The 26090-nt window shown below is 44.2% G+C and overlaps 1 protein-coding gene across 1 annotated transcript in view; it reads left to right on the top strand.

Annotated features, from left to right (window-relative positions):
- COL22A1 (collagen type XXII alpha 1 chain) overlaps window positions 1–26090 on the top strand; it is a 608111-nt gene that overhangs the window by 411274 nt on the left and 170747 nt on the right. Inside the window, exons 26-27 of the mRNA XM_073590381.1 lie at window positions 8831–8884; window positions 9919–9972. Coding sequence (XP_073446482.1) covers window positions 8831–8884; window positions 9919–9972 — 108 coding nt within the window. The remainder of the gene's footprint in view (window positions 1–8830; window positions 8885–9918; window positions 9973–26090) is intronic.

Raw genomic sequence — 26090 nt, 5'->3', positions numbered from 1 at the left:
ACTATAATACTGCCCCCTATGTACAAGAATATAACTACTATAATACTGCTCCTATGTACAAGAATATAACTACTATAATACTGCCCCTATGTACAAGAATATAACTACTATAATACTGCTCCTATGTACAAGAATATAGCTACTATAATACTGCTCCTATGTACAAGAATATAACTACTATAATACTGCTCCTATGTACAAGAATATAACGACTATAATACTGCTCCTATGTACAAGAATATAGCTACTATAATACTGCTCCTATGTACAAGAATATAACTACTATAATACTGCCCCCTATGTACAAGAATATAACTACTATAATACTGCTCCTATGTACAAGAATATAACTACTATAATACTGCTCCTATGTACAAGAATATAACTACTATAATACTGCCCCTATGTACAAGAATATAACTACTATAATACTGCCCCATGTACAAGAATATAACTACTATAATACTGCCCCTATGTACAAGAGTATAACTACTATAATACTGCCCCCTATGTACAAGAATATAACTACTATAATACTGCTCCTATGTACAAGAATATAACTACTATAATACTGCCCCTATGTACAAGAATATAACTACTATAATTTATTCGGACTCCCATGACAGCACCACGAGAGAGAGGGGATCCGCCCTATAGGAACAGGAAACCTACAGATACAAAAGGGCGGCACCTCTCCCACGCATCAGTTGGTTTCCTGTTCCTGAGGGGACGGGATCCTACAGAAGAATTGGATCCCAGGCCGGACAGCCGACACCGGTAGCGAGGGGGTCTCCTACCTGGTCAGACCTCATCTGGAATATTGTGTCCAATTTTGGGCACCACATTTTAAAAAAGACATCAACAAACTGGAGCAAGTTCAGAAAAGAGCGACCAGAATGGTGACCGGTCTGCAAACCCTGTCTTATGAGGAAAGGTTGCAGGATTTGGGAATGTTTAGTTTGCAAAAGAGAAGACTGAGAGGAGACTTAATAGCTGTCTACAAATATCTAAAGGGCTGTCACATTGTAGAAGGATCAACTTTATTCTCATTTGCACAAGGAAAGACTAGAAGCAATGGGATGAAGCTGAATGGGAGGAGACACAGATTAGATATTAGAAAAAACTTTTTGACAGTTAGAGTGATCAATGAGTGGAACAGGCTGCCACGAGAAGTGGTGAGTTCTCCTTCAATGGAAGTCTTCAAACAGAGGCTGGACAGACATCTAACTGGGATGATTTAGCGAATCCTGCTTTGAGCAGGGGGTTGGACCAGATGGCCCAGGAGGTCCCTTCCAACTCTACGATTCTATGATTGTATGACCTCGGCCTGGTTCGGATCTCCTGGAAGGCGCCACGGTGGCCCAGGATGGGTGTCACGGCGGTGGCGTGGACAGCAGGGAGCGGCGTCCGGAGGATGTCCGTCTCCGGAATTAAGCCACCGCCGGTAAGTATACCCCCCCCGGGGATTCCCGGCTCCGGCGGCGCAGATATGTTGGCAGCGCTGTGCAGGGGGCTGCGACCGGGCGCTGCTCCGGAGCTCCCGGGCGTCCTGCGGGGCTTCCGGGGTAGCGGTGACGTCAGGGGGCGGGCGGAGGAGGCGCTTCCGGGTCAGCGCGCCACTGCGCATGCGCGGCGATTCCAAGATGGCGGCGCCCATCGGAAACACCGATGGCGCGGGGTCGGCGCCAGCTGGGGTAGGGAGCTCCGTTAAGGGGGGGGGAAGGGCGCGGCATGGATACTGCTGACCGGAGGAGGGGTATTTAGGCGGGACCCGGGCAGGGTACCTTGCCTTGGCCACATTACTACATGCAGCAGTGTGCAGCAGCAGCAGTGGTAATGAAAAGCGATCGAGAGCAGCAGCAGCAGCAGCAGCGGCAGAAGCAAGGGCAGCAGCGGCAAACATCACTGCCGCCCCTGGATGACCTTCGGCAGGTCAAACAGAAAAAGAAAGGGTCCCGTGACAGTAATGCGGGACGAAGTGACCAGTCCACTCGTAAGAGCTCCTCCAGGCAGACAGGAGCATCGACCGAAAGAAATCCCCCTCGTTCTCCGGTACTTGATTGTGGCACTGGTAAGTGATCTTTGTGAAAGTTCACTCAGTGACGGGACCCCCCTTCTGTGTTTTTCTTTTTCTAGGGAAAAAAAGCTACAAGTAAAAATAAGCATAGGGAATGCGCACTCTGTGCTTGCCCATTACCGGACGCGTGCCTCAAAAGACAGAGCCCCCAAATTAGACGCTGCCATTGCGAAGGCATCAAAAAAATCCTCGCTCCCCTTTGAGGACATGGGATCCCTTAAAGATCCCTTAGACAGGAAAGCTGATACTTTCCTGAAAAACACCTGGGAGATGGCGGCCGGGTCCTTAAGACCAGCAGTGGCTTCAACGTGCACGGCCAGGTCCATGATGGTCTGGTTGGACCAGTTGGAGTCACAACTAAAACAGGGTACATCAAGACAGACAATTCTTGGGGCCCTACCAACCATCCAAGAGGGAGCAGCCTTCCTGGCAGATGCCTCAGCGGATGCAGTGAGAATGGCCGCCAGAGCAGCAGGTCTCTCTAATGCAGCTCGCAGAGCCCTGTGGCTAAAGTGCTGGCAGGGAGACATCCAGTCCAGAGCAAAGCTCTGTGCGATTCCATGTGAGGGCGAATATTTGTTTGGAACTGTCCTAGACGAGCTGCTTGAAAAGGCGGGGGACGACAAGAAAAGATTCCCAAACCTTTCATCAGCGTCCTACCGTCGCCCATTTGGTAGAAGGAGATTTGGCCAGGGGAGAAGGCGCAACTCTTCGCCTGTTAGAGATCGACCCAGATGGGAAGACAGAAGGAGACGAGGTACGGGCTATATGTTTACACGCTCGTCGAGAGATCAAAAGAAACCAAATCAATGACTAGCGGTTCCCGTGGGGGGTAGACTGTCATCCTTCTTCCCGGCATGGTCACAGATTACGAATAGTGACTGGGCGCGTAAGGTAATATCCACCGGGCTTAGGTTGGAGTTTACCCAGATCCCGCGGGACACCATTAAACTGACCCCCTTAAGATCTTCTCATCTCGAACAAGCGGCTTTAGAAGCGGAAGTCTTGAGCCTATTTCAGAAAAATGTCCTGGTAGAGGTTCCAGAGGCTGAAAGAGGAAGAGGGTTTTACTCTCCCCTGTTTCTAATCCAGAAACCTGATAACACATTCAGAACGATTATAAACCTTCGTTCCCTTATCGAGTTTTTGATTAATCATACATTCAAAATGGAGTCCATTAATACAACAATAAAAATATTGTTTAAAGGTTGTTTTATGGCAGTCATAGATTTGAAAGACGCGTACTATCATGTACCTATCCATACAGACTTCCAGCAGTTCCTGAGGGTGGCAGTTTCAGTAGAGGGCACAGTACGTCATTTTCAGTATAGAGCCCTTCCCTTTGGTCTCTCAGCAGCACCCAGGGTTTTTACAAAGTTAGTGGCCGAAGTTATGGCTCACTTACGAGAGGTTGACGTCTTAATCATTCCATATTTAGACGATTTCTTGATTGTAGGAAAATCGGTAGGTCATTGTAAATCCCAGATAGAAAAAGCTAGATCCAGGTTAGAAAACCTGGGATGGATTTTAAACTACGAGAAATCCCGACTCCAGCCCTTAAAAATACAGAAATTTTTAGGGTTGATACTAAATTCAGACACTCAGCGGTGCCTGCTACCACTAGATAAATTACAAAAGATACAGGAGCAGGTTCTTCGGGCAATGGATAATCCATCTATGACCCTCAGACAGGCCATGTCCCTGTTAGGTTCTCTAACTTCATGCATCCCAGCAGTAAGGTGGGCACAGTTCCATACCAGAACCCTTCAAAACGACGTCTTGATTAATAGCAGGGCCCTTGGAGGCTCCTTACAGGGTCGGATGTGTCTAAGCCCCTCAACTGTTACATCACTGAGATGGTGGCTTGAGAGCGAGAACCTAGCGTCAGGGGTGCCCTGGATAACACAGATAACCCGTATTATAACCACAGACGCAAGTTCCTTCGGTTGGGGAGCCCATATGGGGGACATATTGGTACAGGGCCAGTGGGATTCTAATTCTGAAATCTCATCCAACCAGAGAGAACTATTGGCGATAGAGCGGGCAGTCAAGAAACTCATTATCTACCTGCAGGGCCATCATGTGAGGATACACTCGGACAACCAGGTAGCGGTAGCATATGTCAACCACCAAGGTGGAACCCGCTCCAGCGCTCTGATGCAGATAACAGAACGGCTCTTCCAGATAGCAGAGAGAAATTGTCTATCTTTGACCGCGCTCCACATCAGCGGAAAGGACAATGTAAGAGCAGACTTTTTAAGCCGCAAGGCTCTAAGACAAGGAGAATGGGCTTTGAACAAAGATATTTACCGCCAGATTGTCCGCAGATGGGGCCAGCCAGAGGTAGACCTCTTTGCCACCAGAAAAAACAGAAAAGAAAGATTGTTCTGCTCTCTGAACCTCAGGGAAAATCCCCTGGCGGTGGATGCCCTACTGATAAGATGGGACTTTTCTCTGGCATACGCCTTCCCACCATTGAATCTTCTTCCTCTGGTAGTCAGGAAGATCAGAGAGGATCAGGCAAGAGTCATACTGATTGCCCCCTTTTGGCCCAGGAGGACCTGGTTTGCGTGGTTGAGGACCATGTCGATAGGCGATCCCTGGGTACTGCCGAACCTTCCGGATCTCCTCTACCAGGGGCCTGTCAGCCACCCACAAGTAGCGGGACTTCATTTGACGGCGTGGTATTTGAAAGGTCACTATTAAAAAATAGAGGGTTCTCCAAGAACTTAATTGACACCCTCCTAAGAAGCAGAAAATTAACCACCACTAATATCTATGCTAGGACCTGGAAACGCTTCCTGTCCACCTTTCACTTTGACATCAGAGATGGAATTCCCACGAAACATATTCTGGAATTTCTCCAGAAAGGTTTCGAATTGGGTCTCTCCACAAGTACGCTAAAAGTACAAGTTTCAGCCTTAGGGGCCCTGATTGCAGCTGATATTGCAAAAGATTATTGGGTAGCAAGGTTCATCAGAGCAGCGGCCAGATCGAGACCTATACACAAAGACAGATGCGTACCGTGGGACTTAAACTTAGTCCTTACAGCCATGACAGAAAGTCCGTTTGAACCTTTAGATTCCGCCTCACTAAAGATTATATCTCTTAAGGCAGCATTCCTGGTAGCAATAACATCCGCACGTAGGGTGAGCGATATACAGGCACTTTCCAGATTTCCTCCTTACACAGAGTTCTTACAGGATAGAGTAATCCTAAGGCCAGATCCAGCATACCTTCCCAAGGTAGCAACACAATTCCACAGGACACAGGAGATAGTTCTGCCTTCCTTCCTCCCTAACCCAACCAACCCTAAAGAGCAGAAACTTCAGGCGTTAGATATTAGAAGATGCTTACTGACATATTTAGCAGCCACGGATCCTTGGAAGAAGGAGAACGCATTATTCCTATCCTTCCAAGGTTCCAGGAAAGGATACAGAGTATCAAAACGCACATTAGCAAGGTGGATTAGGGAGGCTATCTCTCTTGCCTACACAGCAGGTGGCGGTCCGGCTCCACAGAACCTGAGGGCACATTCCACTCGGGCCATGGCATCATCCTGGGCGGAGAGATCTGGAGTATCAATTGATCAAATATGTAAGGCGGCCACCTGGTCATCTCCTTCCACCTTTTTTAACCACTATCGGTTAGACATGGGTGCCTCCTCAGACCTCACCTTCGGGCTAAGGGTGCTGCAGGCTGTAGTCCCTCCCTAAGTTAGTTTACATCTCTGTAATTCTCTCGTGGTGCTGTCATGAGAGTCCGAATAAAGTATTAAGTTACGTACCGGTAACGGTATTTTTCGGAGGCCCATGACAGCACCCTCAGTTCCCTCCCTTGTTCACATATAGGGGTGCACTCCTTAGAAGATTGTTCATAGAATCACCTTATGTGGGAGATGGTATGAAATAATTCTGTTAAATAGGGTAGATAGGTTGTATATATCATATGTTGTGTACTAACCATGGTAGCCTCTCAAGCTCTGTAATCCAACTGATGTGTGGGAGAGGTGCCGCCCTTTTGTATCTGTAGGTTTCCTGTTCCTATAGGGTGGATCCCCTCTCTCTCGTGGTGCTGTCATGGGCCTCCGAAAAATACCGTTACCGGTACGTAACTTAATACTATTGCTCATATGTACAAGAATATAACTACTATATTACTGCTCCTATGTACAAGAATATAACTACTATAATACTGCCCCCTATGTACAAGAATAAACTACTATAATACTGCTCCTATGTACAAGAATATAACTACTATAATATTGCCCCTATGTACAAGAATATAACTACTATAATACTGCTCCTATGTACAAGAATATATCTACTATAATACTGCTCCTATGTACAAGAATATAACTACTATAATACTGCCCCTATGTACAAGAATATAACTACTATAATACTGCCCCTATGTACAAGAATATAACTACTATAATACTGCTCCTATGTACAAGAATATAACTACTATAATACTGCTCCTATGTACAAGAATAAACTACTATAATATTACTCCTATGTACAAGAATATAACTACTATATTACTGGTCCTATGTACAAGAATATAACTACTATAATACTGCTCCCTATGTACAAGAATATAACTACTATCATACTGCTCCTATGTACAAGAATATAACTACTATAATACTGCCCCCTATGTACAAGAATATAACTACTATAATATTGCTCATATGTACAAGAATATAACTACTATAATACTGCCCCCTATGTACAAGAATATAACTACTATAATACTGTCCCTATGTACAAGAATACAATTACTATAACACTGCTCCCTATGTACAAGAATATAACTACTATAATACTGCCCCTATGTACAAGAATACAACTACTATAATACTGTCCCTATATACAAGAATATAACTACTATAATACTGCTCCTATGTACAAGAATGTAACTACTATAATACTGCCCCCTATGTACAAGAATATAACTACTATAATACTGCCCCTATGTACAAGAATACAATTACTATAACACTGCCCCTATATACAAGAATATAACTACTATAATACTGCTCCTATGTGCAAGAATATAACTACTATAATACTGCCCCTATGTACAAGAGTATAACTACTATAATACTGCTCCTATGTACAAGAATATAACTTCTTTAATACTGCTCCTATGTAGAAGAATATAACTACTATAATACTGCTCCTATGTACAAGAATATAACTACTATAATACTGTTCCTATATACAAGAATATAACTACTATAATATTGCTCCTATATACAAGAATATAGCTAATAATAATAAATAAAACAATGGTGTGAGGTCCCCCTTACTTTTTATTAACCAGCTGAGGGAAAGCAAACAGCTAAGTGCTGGTTTTAATTGTCTGGGAAGAGGGCAATAAACATGGAGCTTCACAGGCTATTAATATCAACTCACAGCTGTCTACATAGCCTTTGGTGGTTATGAAATGTAGGGACCTCCCAAAAAATGTCGGAGGGCCCTATTTTTAATAACCAGCAAAGTGCAGGTTGATTACTACTCTCATCATTGTACGCCTGGTCTTGCTGATAGCAGCAAGAGCAGGCAACATTGATGAGAGCATTCACCAACCGGCGCCTTTGCATAGTAAGAAAAAAGTCAGTGAGATATATAATTAGTGCAGTGCATGTGCAGCTTTCATAGCTGACATCAGCCCCAAAACCACTACCCTGCTTGCCAACGCACCAGGACAAACAGGAAGAGCTGTGGTTAAACGCTAGAATTGGCGCATCTAATGGATGCACCATTCTAGGGTGGCTGAGGGCTGTTATTAGTCTGTGAGGGGGCCAATATCCATCCATGGCCCTTTCCCAGGCTATTAATATCATCCCTCAGTTGTCTGCTTAGGAGTTGATTATTAGAAAAAAAATAGGGGGGGCCCCACATCATTGTTTTGGGGGTCTCCCTTTTTTAATAACCAGTAAAGGCTATGTAGACAGCTGTGCGCTGTAGCCTGGGAAGCTCATTGTTTATTGCCCCCTTCCCAGACTATTAAGACCAGCTCTCAGCTGTCTGCTTTCCCTTAGCTTTTTAATGCAAGTAAGGAGGATCCCATAACATTTTTTTCTTTTATTTATTAGCTAAATATTAGTTAGTAAAATGGCTTGAAATGACAGAGAATTGTTGTATATAAAAGCTTAAAAGAAAAACGCATTACATATGGATTGTACATGAGAAAAATCACATTGTACTCGTATGACACTCGTCCTACTGTTCAGGAACAACATTGGAGCGATTGTGTTTAGGCAGATGAGTGTGGTTCTGAGGCTGATCACTGCTTATAATTCACAGCAGGCAGTACCAATGTATATACTATAACAGGTGATGATGTGGAGCAGGACGGGCCACCTAATGAATAAGTCCCTGTCCTATCGGGGATGCGTTGGTTAGTCACCCCTGATCTTTCCCGGCTCTGAGCTGTAGGGGGGGATGAAACCATTGCCGCTGTCAGGGCCCCTCCGCCCACACCAGTGACTCACACATTAGATTACACATTACAGCCGTTACCGGTGCAGACGTGGCCCCCGGAGTGTGTGGGATTTAATGAATCCCCTATTAATTTATATCCCTGCCTGCTTGCTCTCGACCTTTGCAAAAATTGAGATAACATAAATGTTTGGTTCCTGGTCATTCTCGTAATCCGCGGCGATGTCTGTGCCGCAGCAATATTTATTATTATATTTATTCCGCATCCTATTATGTTGTTTTTTTTTTTTTTGTTTTTTTTTAGGGATTACCGGGTGAAATAGGATTTCCTGGAAAACCTGGGAAGATCGGCCCCCCTGTAAGTATATGACAAATGGCTGGACAATGCATGGCTCTAAAATTTTTTCTTGTTGGGATATTTAAATAACTTTTGCTTTTTTTTTTTTTTCGTGATAAGTAATGCCTATTTTTCTACATGAATTTATTTATATTTTTTTCCAATATCTAACAGAAAAAAGAAATACATGTTTGTTTTTCGTATTTTTTTTTTTTATAACAGTAAAAGGCCACTAAAATACATTTTAATTCATGATCCTTTTTCTATACTAATTGATTTTTACTGATAGAGCTTGTTTTTTTATCTAAGGGTGTCGGGATAGAAAAACAGATTTGAAGCGCCTGTGGCTTCATTATATATATATATATATATGTGTGTGTTTAATGTTTTTATTTTTTATTTATTTCACATATTGTGCAGCAGATAAGGTAATTAATGACCTTTGATAGGTATTGCACAATTTAAATACTTATTTTTATTTTTTTACTTTCCCTGTAACTGGGGCTGTATTATCCAAAGTTACAGGGTAAATTCAGCCTCCTACTTGCACTGCAGAGCTAATCTGGATATGTTAGAACTCAGCACTCCATCCCAGCACCCAACAATCACAACATCAAGAGGTCCGGAGGAGGAGATGCTGTTAGTGCTTCCTATTCTATATACACAGCGCTACTTCAGCCTTGTGTATACAGCAAGCAGGATGGCAGAGAGGGTAATAAACCATCTCTGCCTTCTCCATGTAGACTCCGTCTCTTCCTTTGTAGCTGCGCGATCTCCATTGAGTTGCTGGCTCAGCAGTGGGACAGTAGTACAGAGCAGAGGCCATTGTCTGCAGTGATTGTCTACATTAATATACCCCCAAAATATAACATTTTAGTACTTGCAGCCCCATAATAAATAGTCTCATATGACTAATCTACACTAGATGGTGGACTGATCCGATGAAGGAAAACTAGCGGTCGTCGGAATCATTACATAAACCAATTATATACAGTATTTATTACCTGCCTACCTATCATGAATCAGTCTGTACAATAACTATATGTATTTATTAGGGATCACCTGGAAAAGATGGAACAGGTGGAGTGGACGGAAAACCTGGACCAAAGGTAAAACGTATCTGATGCTTTAGACTCAAAAAAGTTGACCCAAAAACAAAAGATATTACGAATCTGAACATTCCAGGAGATTCCAAAAAAGGAGTCACCTTTTTGACTCCTAGAACAGTCAACAAATCTCCCCAGACTCTAAAAAAACCCCTCAAACCTTTCAGAATTTAGGGAAGCTTTCACGAACCACAACTTATGGAGATGAAGACCAATAGATGGAGGGGAAGAGAACGGGTGGGCAATAGGTGAGGAGGAATGTTGACCTTGAAAAGATGTGGTGGCATTCACCAATTCAATTCTTCTGGATGCCAACCATGAAAACTGAAAGTATGAGAAGATGTCTGCAGGAAAGGTGGTAAGACTAGGATAGTCTATCTGATGGAATGGAGAGGGTCTTACTAATGGAATCCAAACCATTAAGGGAATGGGGGGTCTCAATGTTCCCTGTGTAAATGGAGCGGTAGTGATGATGATACGATATCACCGATTCTTTCACTGACGGTTGGAGAGTTGGTCACACATCACGCTGCCGTTCCAGTCACACATTTTTGACTGCCATTCTCAGGATCCATGGAGGTTTCAAGAGACGGACAGCCAACAATCACACCGATCTCATCCGTCCACACGGGAATTGACAAATGTTGTTTTGTCAACATCAACAGCAAAAGTTTATATGTCAAAGATTTGCTGTGGTTTTAAGGTTATTCCGTGTATGTCCTGCAGGGGGAGCTGCATGGGGAGAAGGCAAATACAAATGTGACAAACAAAGATTATTACATATAATCTACAGCATATACTGGCCGATAGATAAGGCCCTTCAATGGCTGAGAAAGATGTGACTCCTCTATACACACTGCTCTATGGAGGGGATAGATGTGACTCCTCTATATATACTGCTCTATGGAGGGGATAGATGTGACTCCTCTATATATACTGCTCTATGGAGGGGATAGATGTGACTCCTCTATATATACTGCTCTATGGAGGGGATAGATGTGACTCCTCTATATATACTGCTCTATGGAGGGGATAGATGTGGCTCCTCTATATATACTGCTCTATGGAGGGGATAAATGTGGCTCCTCTATATATATACTGCTCTATGGAGGGGATAGATGTGACTCCTCTATACACACTGCTCTATGGAGGGGATAGATGTGACTCCTCTATATATACTGCTCTATGGATGGGATAGATGTGACTCCTCTATATATACTGCTCTATGGAGGGGATAGATGTGACTCCTCTATATATACTGCTCTATGGAGGGGATAGATGTGACTCCTCTATATATAATGCTCTATGGAGGGGATAAATGTGGCTCCTCTATATATACTGCTCTATGGATGGGATAGATGTGACTTCTCTATATATACTGCTCTATGGAGGGGATAGATGTGACTCCTCTATATATACTGCTCTATGGAGGGGATAGATGTGACTCCTCTATATATACTGCTCTATGGAGGGGATAGATGTGACTCCTCTATATATACTGCTCTATGGAGGGGATAGATGTGACTCCTCTATATATACTGCTCTATGGAGGGGATAAATGTGGCTCCTCTATATATACTGCTCTATGGAGGGGATAGATGTGACTCCTCTATACACACTGCTCTATGGAGGGGATAGATGTGACTCCTCTATATATACTGCTCTATGGATGGGATAGATGTGACTCCTCTATACACACTGCTCTATGGAGGGGATAGATGTGACTCCTCTATATATACTGCTCTATGGAAGGGATAGATGTGACTCCTCTATATATACTGCTCTATGGAGGGGATAGATGTGACTCCTCTATATATACTGCTCTATGGATGGGATAGATGTGACTCCTCTATATATACTGCTCTATGGAGGGGATAGATGTGACTCCTCTATATATACTGATCTATGGAGGGGATAGATGTGACTCCTCTATATATACTGCTCTATGGATGGGATAGATGTGACTCCTCTATATATACTGCTCTATGGAGAGGATAGATGTGACTCCTCTATATATACTGCTCTATGGAGGGGATAGATGTGACTCCTCTATATATACTGCTCTATGGATGGGATAGATGTGACTCATCTATATATACTGCTCTATGGATGGGATAGATGTGACTCCTCTATATATACTGCTCTATGGATGGGATAGATGTTGCTCCTCTATATATACTGCTCTATGGAGGGGATAGATGTGACTCCTCTATATATACTGCTCTATGGATGGGATAGATGTGACTCATCTATATATACTGCTCTATGGATGGGATAGATGTGACTCCTCTATATATACTGCTCTATGGAGGGGATAGATGTGACTCCTCTATATATACTGCTCTATGGATGGGATAGATGTGACTCATCTATATATACTGCTCTATGGAGGGGATAGATGTGACTCCTCTATATATACTGCTCTATGGATGGGATAGATGTGACTCCTCTATATATACTGCTCTATGGAGGGGATAGATGTGACTCTTCTATATATACTGCTCTATGGAGGGGATAGATGTGACTCCTCTATATATACTGCTCTATGGAGGGGATAGATGTGACTCCTCTATATATACTGCTCTATGGAGGGGATAGATGTGACTCCTCTATATATACTGCTCTATGGAGGGGATAGATGTGACTCTTCTATATATACTGCTCTATGGAGGGGATAGATGTGGCTCCTCTATATATACTGCTCTATGGAGGGGATAGATGTGACTCCTCTATATATACTGCTCTATGGAGGGTATAGATGTGACTCCTCTATATATACTGCTCTATGGAGGGGATAGATGTGACTCCTCTATATATACTGCTCTATGGAGGGGATAGATGTGACTCCTCTATATATACTGCTCTATGGAGGGGATAGATGTGACTCCTCTATATATACTGCTCTATGGAGGGGATAGATGTGGCTCCTCTATATATACTGCTCTATGGAGGGGATAGATGTGACTCCTCTATATATACTGCTCTATGGAGGGTATAGATGTGACTCCTCTATATATACTGCTCTATGGAGGGGATAGATGTGACTCCTCTATATATACTGCTCTATGGAGGGGATAGATGTGGCTCCTCTATATATACTGCTCTATGGAGGGGATAGATGTGACTCCTCTATATATACTGCTCTATGGAGGGGATAGATGTGACTCCTCTATATATACTGCTCTATGGAGGGGATAGATGTGACTCCTCTATATATACTGCTCTATGGAGGGGATAGATGTGACTCCTCTATATATACTGCTCTATGGAGGGGATAGATGTGACTCCTCTATATATACTGCTCTATGGATGGGATAGATGTGACTCCTCTATATATACTGCTCTATGGAGGGGATAGATGTGACTCCTCTATATATACTGCTCTATGGAGGGGATAGATGTGACTCCTCTATATATACTGCTCTATGGATGGGATAGATGTGACTCATCTATATATACTGCTCTATGGATGGGATAGATGTGACTCCTCTATATATACTGCTCTATGGATGGGATAGATGTTGCTCCTCTATATATACTGCTCTATGGATGGGATAGATGTGACTCATCTATATATACTGCTCTATGGATGGGATAGATGTGACTCCTCTATATATACTGCTCTATGGATGGGATAGATGTGACTCATCTATATATACTGCTCTATGGATGGGATAGATGTGACTCATCTATATACACTGCTCTATGGAGGGGATAGATGTGACTCCTCTATATATACTGCTCTATGGATGGGATAGATGTGACTCATCTATATATACTGCTCTATGGATGGGATAGATGTGACTCCTCTATATATACTGCTCTATGGAGGGGATAGATGTGACTCCTCTATATATACTGCTCTATGGATGGGATAGATGTGACTCATCTATATATACTGCTCTATGGAGGGGATAGATGTGACTCCTCTATATATACTGCTCTATGGATGGGATAGATGTGACTCCTCTATATATACTGCTCTATGGAGGGGATAGATGTGACTCCTCTATATATACTGCTCTATGGAGGGGATAGATGTGGCTCCTCTATATATACTGCTCTATGGAGGGGATAGATGTGACTCCTCTATATATACTGCTCTATGGAGGGGATAGATGTGACTCCTCTATATATACTGCTCTATGGAGGGGATAGATGTGACTCCTCTATATATACTGCTCTATGGAGGGGATAGATGTGACTCCTCTATATATACTGCTCTATGGAGGGGATAGATGTTGGTCCTCTATATATACTGCTCTATGGAGGGTATAGATGTGACTCCTCTATATATACTGCTCTATGGAGGGGATAGATGTGACTCCTCTATATATACTGCTCTATGGAGGGGATAGATGTGACTCTTCTATATATACTGCTCTATGGAGGGGATAGATGTGGCTCCTCTATATATACTGCTCTATGGAGGGGATAGATGTGACTCCTCTATATATACTGCTCTATGGAGGGGATAGATGTGACTCCTCTATATATACTGCTCTATGGAGGGGATAGATGTGACTCCTCTATATATACTGCTCTATGGAGGGGATAGATGTGACTCCTCTATATATACTGCTCTATGGAGGGGATAGATGTGACTCTTCTATATATACTGCTCTATGGAGGGGATAGATGTGGCTCCTCTATATATACTGCTCTATGGAGGGGATAGATGTGACTCCTCTATATATACTGCTCTATGGAGGGGATAGATGTGACTCTTCTATATATACTGCTCTATGGAGGGGATAGATGTGGCTCCTCTATATATACTGCTCTATGTATGGGATAGATGTGACACCTCTATATATACTGCTCTATGGAGGGGATAGATGTGACTCTTCTATATATACTGATCTATGGAAGGGATAGATGTTGCTCCTCTATATATACTGCTCTATGTATGGGATAGATGTGACACCTCTATATATACTGCTCTATGGAGGGGATAGATGTGACTCCTCTATATATACTGCTCTATGGAGGGGATAGATGTGACTCTTCTATATATACTGCTCTATGGAGGGGATAGATGTGGCTCCTCTATATATACTGCTCTATGGAGGGGATAGATGTGACTCCTCTATATATACTGCTCTATGGAGGGGATAGATGTGACTCTTCTATATATACTGCTCTATGGAGGGGATAGATGTGGCTCCTCTATATATACTGCTCTATGGAGGGGATAGATGTGACTCCTCTATATATACTGCTCTATGGAGGGGATAGATGTGACTCTTCTATATATACTGCTCTATGGAGGGGATAGATGTGACTCCTCTATATATACTGCTCTATGGAGGGGATAGATGTGGCTCCTCTATATATACTGCTCTATGGAGGGGATAGATGTGACTCCTCTATATATACTGCTCTATGGAGGGGATAGATGTGACTCCTCTATATATACTGCTCTATGGAGGGGATAGATGTGGCTCCTCTATATATACTGCTCTATGGAGGGGATAGATGTGACTCCTCTATATATACTGCTCTATGGAGGGGATAGATGTGACTCCTCTATATATACTGCTCTATGGAGGGGATAGATGTGACTCCTCTATATATACTGCTCTATGGAGGGGATAGATGTGACTCCTCTATACACACTGCTCTATGGAGGGGATAGATGTGACTCCTCTATATATACTGCTCTATGGAGGGGATAGATGTGACTCCTCTATATATACTGCTCTATGGAGGGGATAGATGTGACTCCTCTATATATACTGCTCTATGGAGGGGATAGATGTGACTCCTCTATATATACTGCTCTATGGAGGGGATAGATGTTGCTCCTCTATATATACTGCTCTATGGAGGGGATAGATGTGACTCCTCTATATACACTGCTCTATGGAGGGGATAGATGTGGCTCCTTTATATATACTGCTCTATGGAGGGGATAGATGTGACTCCTCTATATACACTGCTCTATGGAGGGGATAGATGTGACTCCTCTATATACACTGCTCTATGGAGGGGATAGATGTGACTCCTCTATATATACTGCTCTATGGAGGGGATAGATGTGACTCCTCTATATATACTGCTCTATGGAGGGGATAGATGTGACTCCTCTATATACACTGCTCTATGGAGGGGATAGATGTGACTCCTCTATATATACTGCTCTATGGAGGGGATAGATGTGACTCCTCTATATATACTGCTCTATGGAGGGGATAGATGTGGCTCCTCTATATATACTGCTCTATGGAGGGGATAGATGTGACTCCTCTATATATACTGCTCTATGGAGGGGATAGATGTGACTCCTCTATATATACTGCTCTATGGAGGGGATAGATGTGGCTCCTCTATATATACTGCTCTATGGAGGGGATAGATGTTGGTCCTCTATATATACTGCTCTATGGAGGGGATAGATGTGGCTCCTCTATATATACTGCTCTATGGAGGGGATAGATGTGACTCCTCTATATATACTGCTCTATGGAGGGGATAGATGTGACTCCTCTATATATACTGCTCTATGGAGGGGATAGATGTGACTCCTCTATATATACTGCTCTATGGAGGGGATAGATGTGGCTCCTCTATATATACTGCTCTATGGAGGGGATAGATGTGACTCCTCTATATATACTGCTCTATGGAGGGGATAGATGTGACTCCTCTATATATACTGCTCTATGGAGGGGATAGATGTGGCTCCTCTATATATACTGCTCTATGGAGGGGATAGATGTTGGTCCTCTATATATACTGCTCTATGGAGGGTATAGATGTGACTCCTCTATATATACTGCTCTATGGAGGGGATAGATGTGACTCCTCTATATATACTGCTCTATGGAGGGGATAGATGTGACTCCTCTATATATACTGCTCTATGGAGGGGATAGATGTGGCTCCTCTATATATACTGCTCTATGGAGGGGATAGATGTTGGTCCTCTATATATACTGCTCTATGGAGGGTATAGATGTGACTCCTCTATATACACTGCTCTATGGAGGGGATAGATGTGACTCCTCTATATATAATGCTCTATGGAGGGGATAGATGTGGCTCCTCTATATATACTGCTCTATGGAGGGGATAGATGTGACTCTTCTATATATACTGCTCTATGGAGGGGATAGATGTGGCTCCTCTATATATACTGCTCTATGGAGGGGATAGATGTGGCTCCTCTATATATACTGCTCTATGGAGGGGATAGATGTGGCTCCTCTATATATACTGCTCTATGGAGGGGATAGATGTGACTCCTCTATATATACTGCTCTATGGAGGGGATAGATGTGACTCCTCTATATATACTGCTCTATGGAGGGGATAGATGTGACTCCTCTATATATACTGCTCTATGGAGGGGATAGATGTGACTCCTCTATATATACTGCTCTATGGAGGGGATAGATGTGGCTCCTCTATATATACTGCTCTATGGAGGGGATAGATGTGACTCCTCTATATATACTGCTCTATGGAGGGGATAGATGTGGCTCCTCTATATATACTGCTCTATGGAGGGGATAGATGTTGGTCCTCTATATATACTGCTCTATGGAGGGTATAGATGTGACTCCTCTATATATACTGCTCTATGGAGGGGATAGATGTGGCTCCTCTATATATACTGCTCTATGGAGGGGATAGATGTGACTCTTCTATATATACTGCTCTATGGAGGGGATAGATGTGGCTCCTCTATATATACTGCTCTATGGAGGGGATAGATGTGACTCCTCTATATATACTGCTCTATGGAGGGGATAGATGTGGCTCCTCTATATATACTGCTCTATGGAGGGGATAGATGTGACTCCTCTATATATACTGCTCTATGGAGGGGATAGATGTGACTCCTCTATATATACTGCTCTATGGAGGGGATAGATGTGACTCCTCTATATATACTGCTCTATGGAGGGGATAGATGTGACTCCTCTATATATACTGCTCTATGGAGGGGATAGATGTGACTCCTCTATATATACTGCTCTATGGAGGGGATAGATGTGACTCCTCTATATATACTGCTCTATGGAGGGGATAGATGTGACTCCTCTATATATACTGCTCTATGGAGGGGATAGATGTGGCTCCTCTATATATACTGCTCTATGGAGGGGATAGATGTGGCTCCTCTATATATACTGCTCTATGGAGGGGATAGATGTGACTCCTCTATATATACTGCTCTATGGAGGGGATAGATGTGACTCCTCTATATATACTGCTCTATGGAGGGGATAGATGTGACTCCTCTATATATACTGCTCTATGGAGGGGATAGATGTGACTCCTCTATATACACTGCTCTATGGAGGGGATAGATGTGACTCCTCTATATACACTGCTCTATGGAGGGGATAGATGTGACTCCTCTATATATACTGCTCTATGGAGGGGATAGATGTGACTCCTCTATATATACTGCTCTATGGAGGGGATAGATGTGACTCCTCTATATACACTGCTCTATGGAGGGGATAGATGTGACTCCTCTATATACACTGCTCTATGGAGGGGATAGATGTGGCTCCTCTATATATACTGCTCTATGGAGGGGATAGATGTGACTCTTCTATATATACTGCTCTATGGAGGGGATAGATGTGGCTCCTCTATATATACTGCTCTATGGAGGGGATAGATGTGACTCCTCTATATATACTGCTCTATGGAGGGGATAGATGTTGCTCCTCTATATATACTGCTCTATGGAGGGGATAGATGTGACTCCTCTATAGATACTGCTCTATGGAGGGGATAGATGTGACTCCTCTATATATACTGCTCTATGGAGGGGATAGATGTGACTCCTCTATATATACTGCTCTATGGAGGGGATAAATGTGACTCCTCTATATATACTGCTCTATGGAGGGGATAGATGTGACTCCTCTTTATATACTGCTCTATGGAGGGGATAGATGTGGCTCCTCTATATATACTGCTCTATGGATGGGATAGATGTTGTTCCTCTATATATACTGCTCTATGGAGGGGATAGATGTTGTTCCTCTATATATACTGCTCTATGGAGGGGATAGATGTGACTCCTCTTTATATACTGCTCTATGGAGGGGATAGATGTGACTCCTCTATATATACTGCTCTATGGAGGGGATAGATGTGACTCCTCTATATATACTGCTCTATGGAGGGGATAGATGTGACTCCTCTTTATATACTGCTCTATGGAGGGGATAGATGTTGCTCCTCTATATACACTGCTCTATGGAGGGGATAGATGTGGCTCCTCTATATATACTGCTCTATGGAGGGGATAGATGTGACTCCTCTATATACACTGCTCTATGGAGGGGATAGATGTGGCTCCTCTATATATACTGCTCTATGGAGGGGATAGATGTGACTCCTCTTTATATACTGCTCTATGGAGGGGATAGATGTGACTCATCTATATATACTGCTCTATGGAGGGGATAGATGTTGCTCCTCTATATATACTGCTCTATGGAGGGGATAGATGTGACTCCTCTATATATACTGCTCTATGGAGGGGATAGATGTTGCTCCTCTATATATACTGCTCTATGGAGGGGATAGATGTGACTCCTCTTTATATACTGCTCTATGGAGGGGATAGATGTGACTCATCTATATATACTGCTCTATGGAGGGGATAGATGTTGCTCCTCTATATATACTGCTCTATGGAGGGGATAGATGTGACTCCTCTATATATACTGCTCTATGGAGGGGATAGATGTGACTCCTCTATATATACTGCTCTATGGAGGGGATAGATGTGACTCCTCTTTATATACTGCTCTATGGAGGGGATAGATGTGACTCATCTATATATACTGCTCTATGGAGGGGATAGATGTTGGTCCTCTATATATACTGCTCTATGGAGGGGATAGATGTGACTCCTCTATATATAATGCTCTATGGAGGGGATAGATGTGACTCCTCTTTATATACTGCTCTATGGAGGGGATAGATGTGACTCATCTATATATACTGCTCTATGGAGGGGATAGATGTTGCTCCTCTATATATACTGCTCTATGGAGGGGATAAATGTGGCTCCTCTATATATACTGCTCTATGGAGGGGATAGATGTGACTCCTCTATATATACTGCTCTATGGAGGGGATAGATGTGACTCATCTATATATACTGCTCTATGGAGGGGATAGATGTTGGTCCTCTATATATACTGCTCTATGGAGGGGATAGATGTGACTCCTCTATATATACTGCTCTATGGAGGGGATAGATGTGGCTCCTCTATATATACTGCTCTATGGAGGGGATAGATGTGGCTCCTCTATATATACTGCTCTATGGAGGGGATAGATGTGGCTCCTCTATATATACTGCTCTATGGAGGGGATAGATGTGACTCCTCTATATATACTGCTCTATGGAGGGGATAGATGTGGCTCCTCTATATATACTGCTCTATGGAGGGGATAGATGTGACTCCTCTATATATACTGCTCTATGGAGGGGATAGATGTGGCTCCTCTATATATACTGCTCTATGGAGGGGATAGATGTGACTCCTCTATATATACTGCTCTATGGAGGGGATAGATGTCACTCCTCTATATATACTGCTCTATGGAGGGGATAGATGTGGCTCCTCTATATATACTGCTCTATGGAGGGGATAGATGTGACTCCTCTATATATACTGCTCTATGGAGGGGATAGATGTGGCTCCTCTATATATACTGCTCTATGGAGGGGATAGATGTGACTCCTCTATATACACTGCTCTATGGAGGGGATAGATGTGGCTCCTCTATATATACTGCTCTATGGAGGGGATAGATGTGACTCCTCTATATACACTGCTCTATGGAGGGGATAGATGTGGCTCCTCTATATATACTGCTCTATGGAGGGGATAGATGTGACTCCTCTTTATATACTGCTCTATGGAGGGGATAGATGTGACTCATCTATATATACTGCTCTATGGAGGGGATAGATGTTGCTCCTCTATATATACTGCTCTATGGAGGGGATAGATGTGACTCCTCTTTATATACTGCTCTATGGAGGGGATAGATGTGACTCATCTATATATACTGCTCTATGGAGGGGATAGATGTTGCTCCTCTATATATACTGCTCTATGGAGGGGATAGATGTGACTCCTCTATATATACTGCTCTATGGAGGGGATAGATGTGACTCCTCTATATATACTGCTCTATGGAGGGGATAGATGTGACTCCTCTTTATATACTGCTCTATGGAGGGGATAGATGTGACTCATCTATATATACTGCTCTATGGAGGGGATAGATGTTGGTCCTCTATATATACTGCTCTATGGAGGGGATAGATGTGACTCCTCTATATATAATGCTCTATGGAGGGGATAGATGTGACTCCTCTTTATATACTGCTCTATGGAGGGGATAGATGTGACTCATCTATATATACTGCTCTATGGAGGGGATAGATGTTGCTCCTCTATATATACTGCTCTATGGAGGGGATAAATGTGGCTCCTCTATATATACTGCTCTATGGAGGGGATAGATGTGACTCCTCTATATATACTGCTCTATGGAGGGGATAGATGTGACTCATCTATATATACTGCTCTATGGAGGGGATAGATGTTGGTCCTCTATATATACTGCTCTATGGAGGGGATAGATGTGACTCCTCTATATATACTGCTCTATGGAGGGGATAGATGTGGCTCCTCTATATATACTGCTCTATGGAGGGGATAGATGTGGCTCCTCTATATATACTGCTCTATGGAGGGGATAGATGTGGCTCCTCTATATATACTGCTCTATGGAGGGGATAGATGTGACTCCTCTATATATACTGCTCTATGGAGGGGATAGATGTGGCTCCTCTATATATACTGCTCTATGGAGGGGATAGATGTGACTCCTCTATATATACTGCTCTATGGAGGGGATAGATGTGGCTCCTCTATATATACTGCTCTATGGAGGGGATAGATGTGACTCCTCTATATATACTGCTCTATGGAGGGGATAGATGTGGCTCCTCTATATATACTGCTCTATGGAGGGGATAGATGTGGCTCCTCTATATATACTGCTCTATGGAGGGGATAGATGTGGCTCCTCTATATATACTGCTCTATGGAGGGGATAGATGTGGCTCCTCTATATATACTGCTCTATGGAGGGGATAAATGTGGCTCCTCTATACGGAGGTGTACACTAAACTCCCATGTAGGCAGAAGTGTAGTAGATTATGCCATTACAGATATGAACCTGGCAAATATCAGCGCCTTCGTAGTCTCCCCAGAAACGCACCTGTCAGACCACAGCCATCTTCTTCTGTACTTGAAATCTACAGAGAAACCATCCTCTCAAAAGCCACAGCAAAGCGGCCTCTTCACCCGGCCTCCATCCTATAAATGGCACAAAATGTCGGCATTAAAGTATAAAGAGGTTCCCAGCAGACCTGAAATACAGCGGATGCTCCACCACTTCTACAACTACGAGTACCCGCCTAACCCAAAGGGAGTGAATCAAGCTGCAAAAGACCTCAACAATATATTCTATGCAATGGCCAGACTGTCCGACCTTAAAGTCAATTACAAGAGACCAAAAGAAAAACAGATCAATGGATGGTTTGACAGAGAATGCAAAGCCGTACGTAAGTGGGTCGCCCCCAGTCCCAGGGCAGCGGGGTACTCGGTACCGGGCCGGTGTCAGGGGGGGAATGTGTCACAGCAGCGGTGACCCGGTCCGTGGCCCTGGGCGCCCAATATCAATGGCGGGGATGTTGTTGTTTAATGAAGTGGAATAGTTCGTGACGCCACCTGTGGTGCTCGGCAAAGGAGATGTTAAGCCAGCGCTGCAGACAGATCCTCTGGGACAGATGGTGTGATGCAGCAGTGATGGTATAGCCCTCCACAGGCAGGGCTGATTTCCCAGAGCAGTGTAGATGTGGGGGGGACACTTTGATGTTGTAGTGTCCGGCGCAGGGGATGTAGCAGTGCTGGCGAGCGCAAGAAGGAATGGAGGACACCAGGGCTTGCAGTTTCAACGCTTTACTCACAGTTCTTAGTAGCCACTGGTGCCTGCCTCCATGCCGTGTCCTCTGGGGCAGAGACTCAATCAACCTCCCGGGCAAGTAAGGCTTCTCCTCTCCAACACTCCGCCAACATGTACCTTTCTGAATGACTCCTCCAATGCGCCTTTTAGGGCGAAGCACTCCAGTACTTAGTTACCCTGGAATGCCTCTCTCTAGGTGTTCCTAGTCTCTACTTGTATGACAGACAGCTGTAGCCTCTATCGGGGACTCCCTTCTCATAAGTCTTGGCTCTCTATCCAGTTGCTGTTGTGTCCCAAGTCTTTGATGAGAGTAGTGCATTTACAGCCAATTACTCCACCGGTGTCTGCTGCAGAACCATAAGTGTCCATACAACCTCGGGGACCGGGCCCCGGCCTTGCCTTGAGAACCTATAGGCAGACTACTCTCTCAACCCACAACTCCTCTCTGTTCTCCTTCTCCTTCGTTCCGCGCTGTTCCTTCTCTCTCTTATGGAAGCTTAGGTTACAGTTCTACGTCTTTCTCCTTCTGTTCCTTTCCCATACCAGCTGGCTCAGATCACAGAGACAGCTGCAGCACTCCTTCCTCCATCCCTCCTCCAGGGATCCGTCCTCAGACTCTCCTGACTGACTGACCTCCAGACTGACCTGAAATTCTAAACTTTCCCACTCTTTTATTCTAACTCTACCCACCTCCCAGCACATCTCGTGTTACGAAGCAAGGACCCACGAAAGGTGCTCTGCTATCCTCTAAGCATGGAGCCGCAATCTGGTCCATTGCTGAACTATCCTGTGTGTGGGTGCAAGTGTTGGAGTGCGGAAAGGAGTTCCCAACTTACCTAGGTGGTGGGGCACTACACCTTAGGAGAAGGTGCAGTACCTCTGTGGCGACTGAGTCTCAGGGGTGCCACAGAAGACCCTGAGAACAGCCTCAAACAAGGAACACAGAGACCCCAACCACCCTGGTCTGAGGGAAGCCTATGAAACCATACAAAGGTAGTACAAAACCATCCTCAGGAGGAAAAAGCAGAGTTACATCTCCACCAAACTTAACCAACTCCAAGATGCCCTCCAAGACAACTCCTTCTGGGAACTATGGAACCACATGGGCACAAAAGACAAGAAAAACAACATCCATATCCAAAATGGCAACATCTGGCTCCAGTACTTCAGAGACCTCTATAAAGACATCCCAAAGGAAGAACTAAGCCAAGAACAGGAAAGCATAATGGCAAAACTAAAAGCAATGGAGGAAAAAGAAAAAAAATTCCAAAACCCCGTGGATACACCTATTACATTACAGGAAGTTGCAGAGAGAATCTCTTCCATAAGATGTAGAAAAGCCGGTGGCCTGGATGGAATCCCACCAGAAATGCTGAAGTACAGCCCACCAGAAATACAGGCCGCAATGGTTAAACTCTTCAATATTGTGCTAAGTGCCGGCTACTTCCTTCGTACCTGGAACCAAGGCCTCATCACACCCATCCACAAGAATGGGGACAGGTATGACCCTGCCAACTACAGAGGAATATGTGTCAGCAGCAACCTGGGAAAACTGTTCAACAGCATCCTGAACAAGAGGATCCTCAGTTTCCTCACCAAGCACAACGTCCTCAGCAAGAGCCAAGCAGGCTTCATGCCAAACCACCGCACTACTGACCACATCTATACCCTGCACAGCCTCATTCAGAGACACATCCACAATACAAAGAACGGGAAGATATACGCCTGTTTCGTGGACTTTAAAAAGGCCTTTGACTCGGTGCGGCACCTAGGCTTATTCCTGAAACTGCTGGAGAGTGGAATAGGAGGAAAGACCTACGATGTTATCAAAAGCTCCTACACCGAGAACCTCTGCAGCGTGAGTGTGAACGGCATAAGAACGGCCTATTTCCAGCAGAGCCGGGGATTCAGACAAGGCTGCAGCCTAAGCCCAACGCTCTTCAACATTTACATCAACGAGCTGGCTGCCGCTCTGGAATCTTCCACAGCACCAGGTCTCACCCTCCATGACGTGCAGGTGATACTCCTGCTGTATGCAGATGACCTGCTGCTTCTGTCACCAACCGAGAAAGACCTCCAAGACAACCTGAAAATCTTAGAGAAATTCAGCTCCACCTGGGCTCTACCGGTCAACCTAAAGAAAACCAATATCATGGTGTTCCAGAAAAGAGAGAGAAAATCAGACCAGCACCCTTCATTTGTCCTCAACAACTGCGCCCTTACAGGTACGGACAAATATACCTACCTGGGCCTAGAGATTCACCATTCAGGAAGCTTCAAACAAGCCATAGAGACCCTGAAAGACAAGGCCAACAAAACCTTCTATGCCATCCAAAGGAAACTCTACCATCTGAAGCCACCAGTGAGGGTCTGGTTAAAAATCTTCGACTCTATCATCACCCCAATCCTCCTGTATGGCAGTGAAGTCTGGTCAAGGTGGGATTCCAGCCCAACAGAAATATTCCACCTATAATTCTGCAAGCACCTTCTCCAAGTCCATCGGAGCACCTCCAACAGTGCTTGTCGGGCCGAGTTGGGCAGATTCCCTCTACTCCTAATGGTTCTAAAGAGGGCACTGTCATTCCGGGCTCACCTACATAGGAGCAATCCAAGAAACTCCCGGACCCCAGAGACCGCAAGATCCTGAGCCAATATAGACTCAGTGCCCACAGTCTGGCCATCGAATCTGGCCGACACAGGCAGAGCTACAAGCCCAGGGAGGAAAGACTGTGACCGGGAGGCCCTGGAGGATGAGACCAACTTCCTGCTACACTGCCCCAAATACTCAGCAGTGAGGGACACTCACTTCAGGAGACTCTCACATCTCTTCCCAGATTTCATCACCATGAAGGAGGAAGAGAAAACATATATCCTGCTGGGGGAAGAAGAGAGAGCAGTGGAGATAGCAGCGCGGTATGTGAGCGAATGTCATAGACTGCGAGAAAGAGAATTATGATATGCCATGGACTTCTATGGCCCCATCCCCCCATCCACCTTCCCTATGCCATGGACTTCTATGGCCCCCACCCTGGATCTGCCCCATCCCCCCATCCACCTTCCCTATGCCATGGACTTCTATGGCCCCCACCCTG

This window comes from Dendrobates tinctorius, unplaced genomic scaffold (assembly GCF_039654945.1).
Source record: "Dendrobates tinctorius isolate UK_male_01 unplaced genomic scaffold, ASM3965494v1 ptg000116l, whole genome shotgun sequence".
Classification (NCBI taxonomy): Eukaryota; Metazoa; Chordata; class Amphibia; order Anura; family Dendrobatidae; genus Dendrobates; species Dendrobates tinctorius.
Note: the sequence above shows the minus strand (reverse complement) of the source record. Positions and strands in the feature narration are given on the sequence as shown.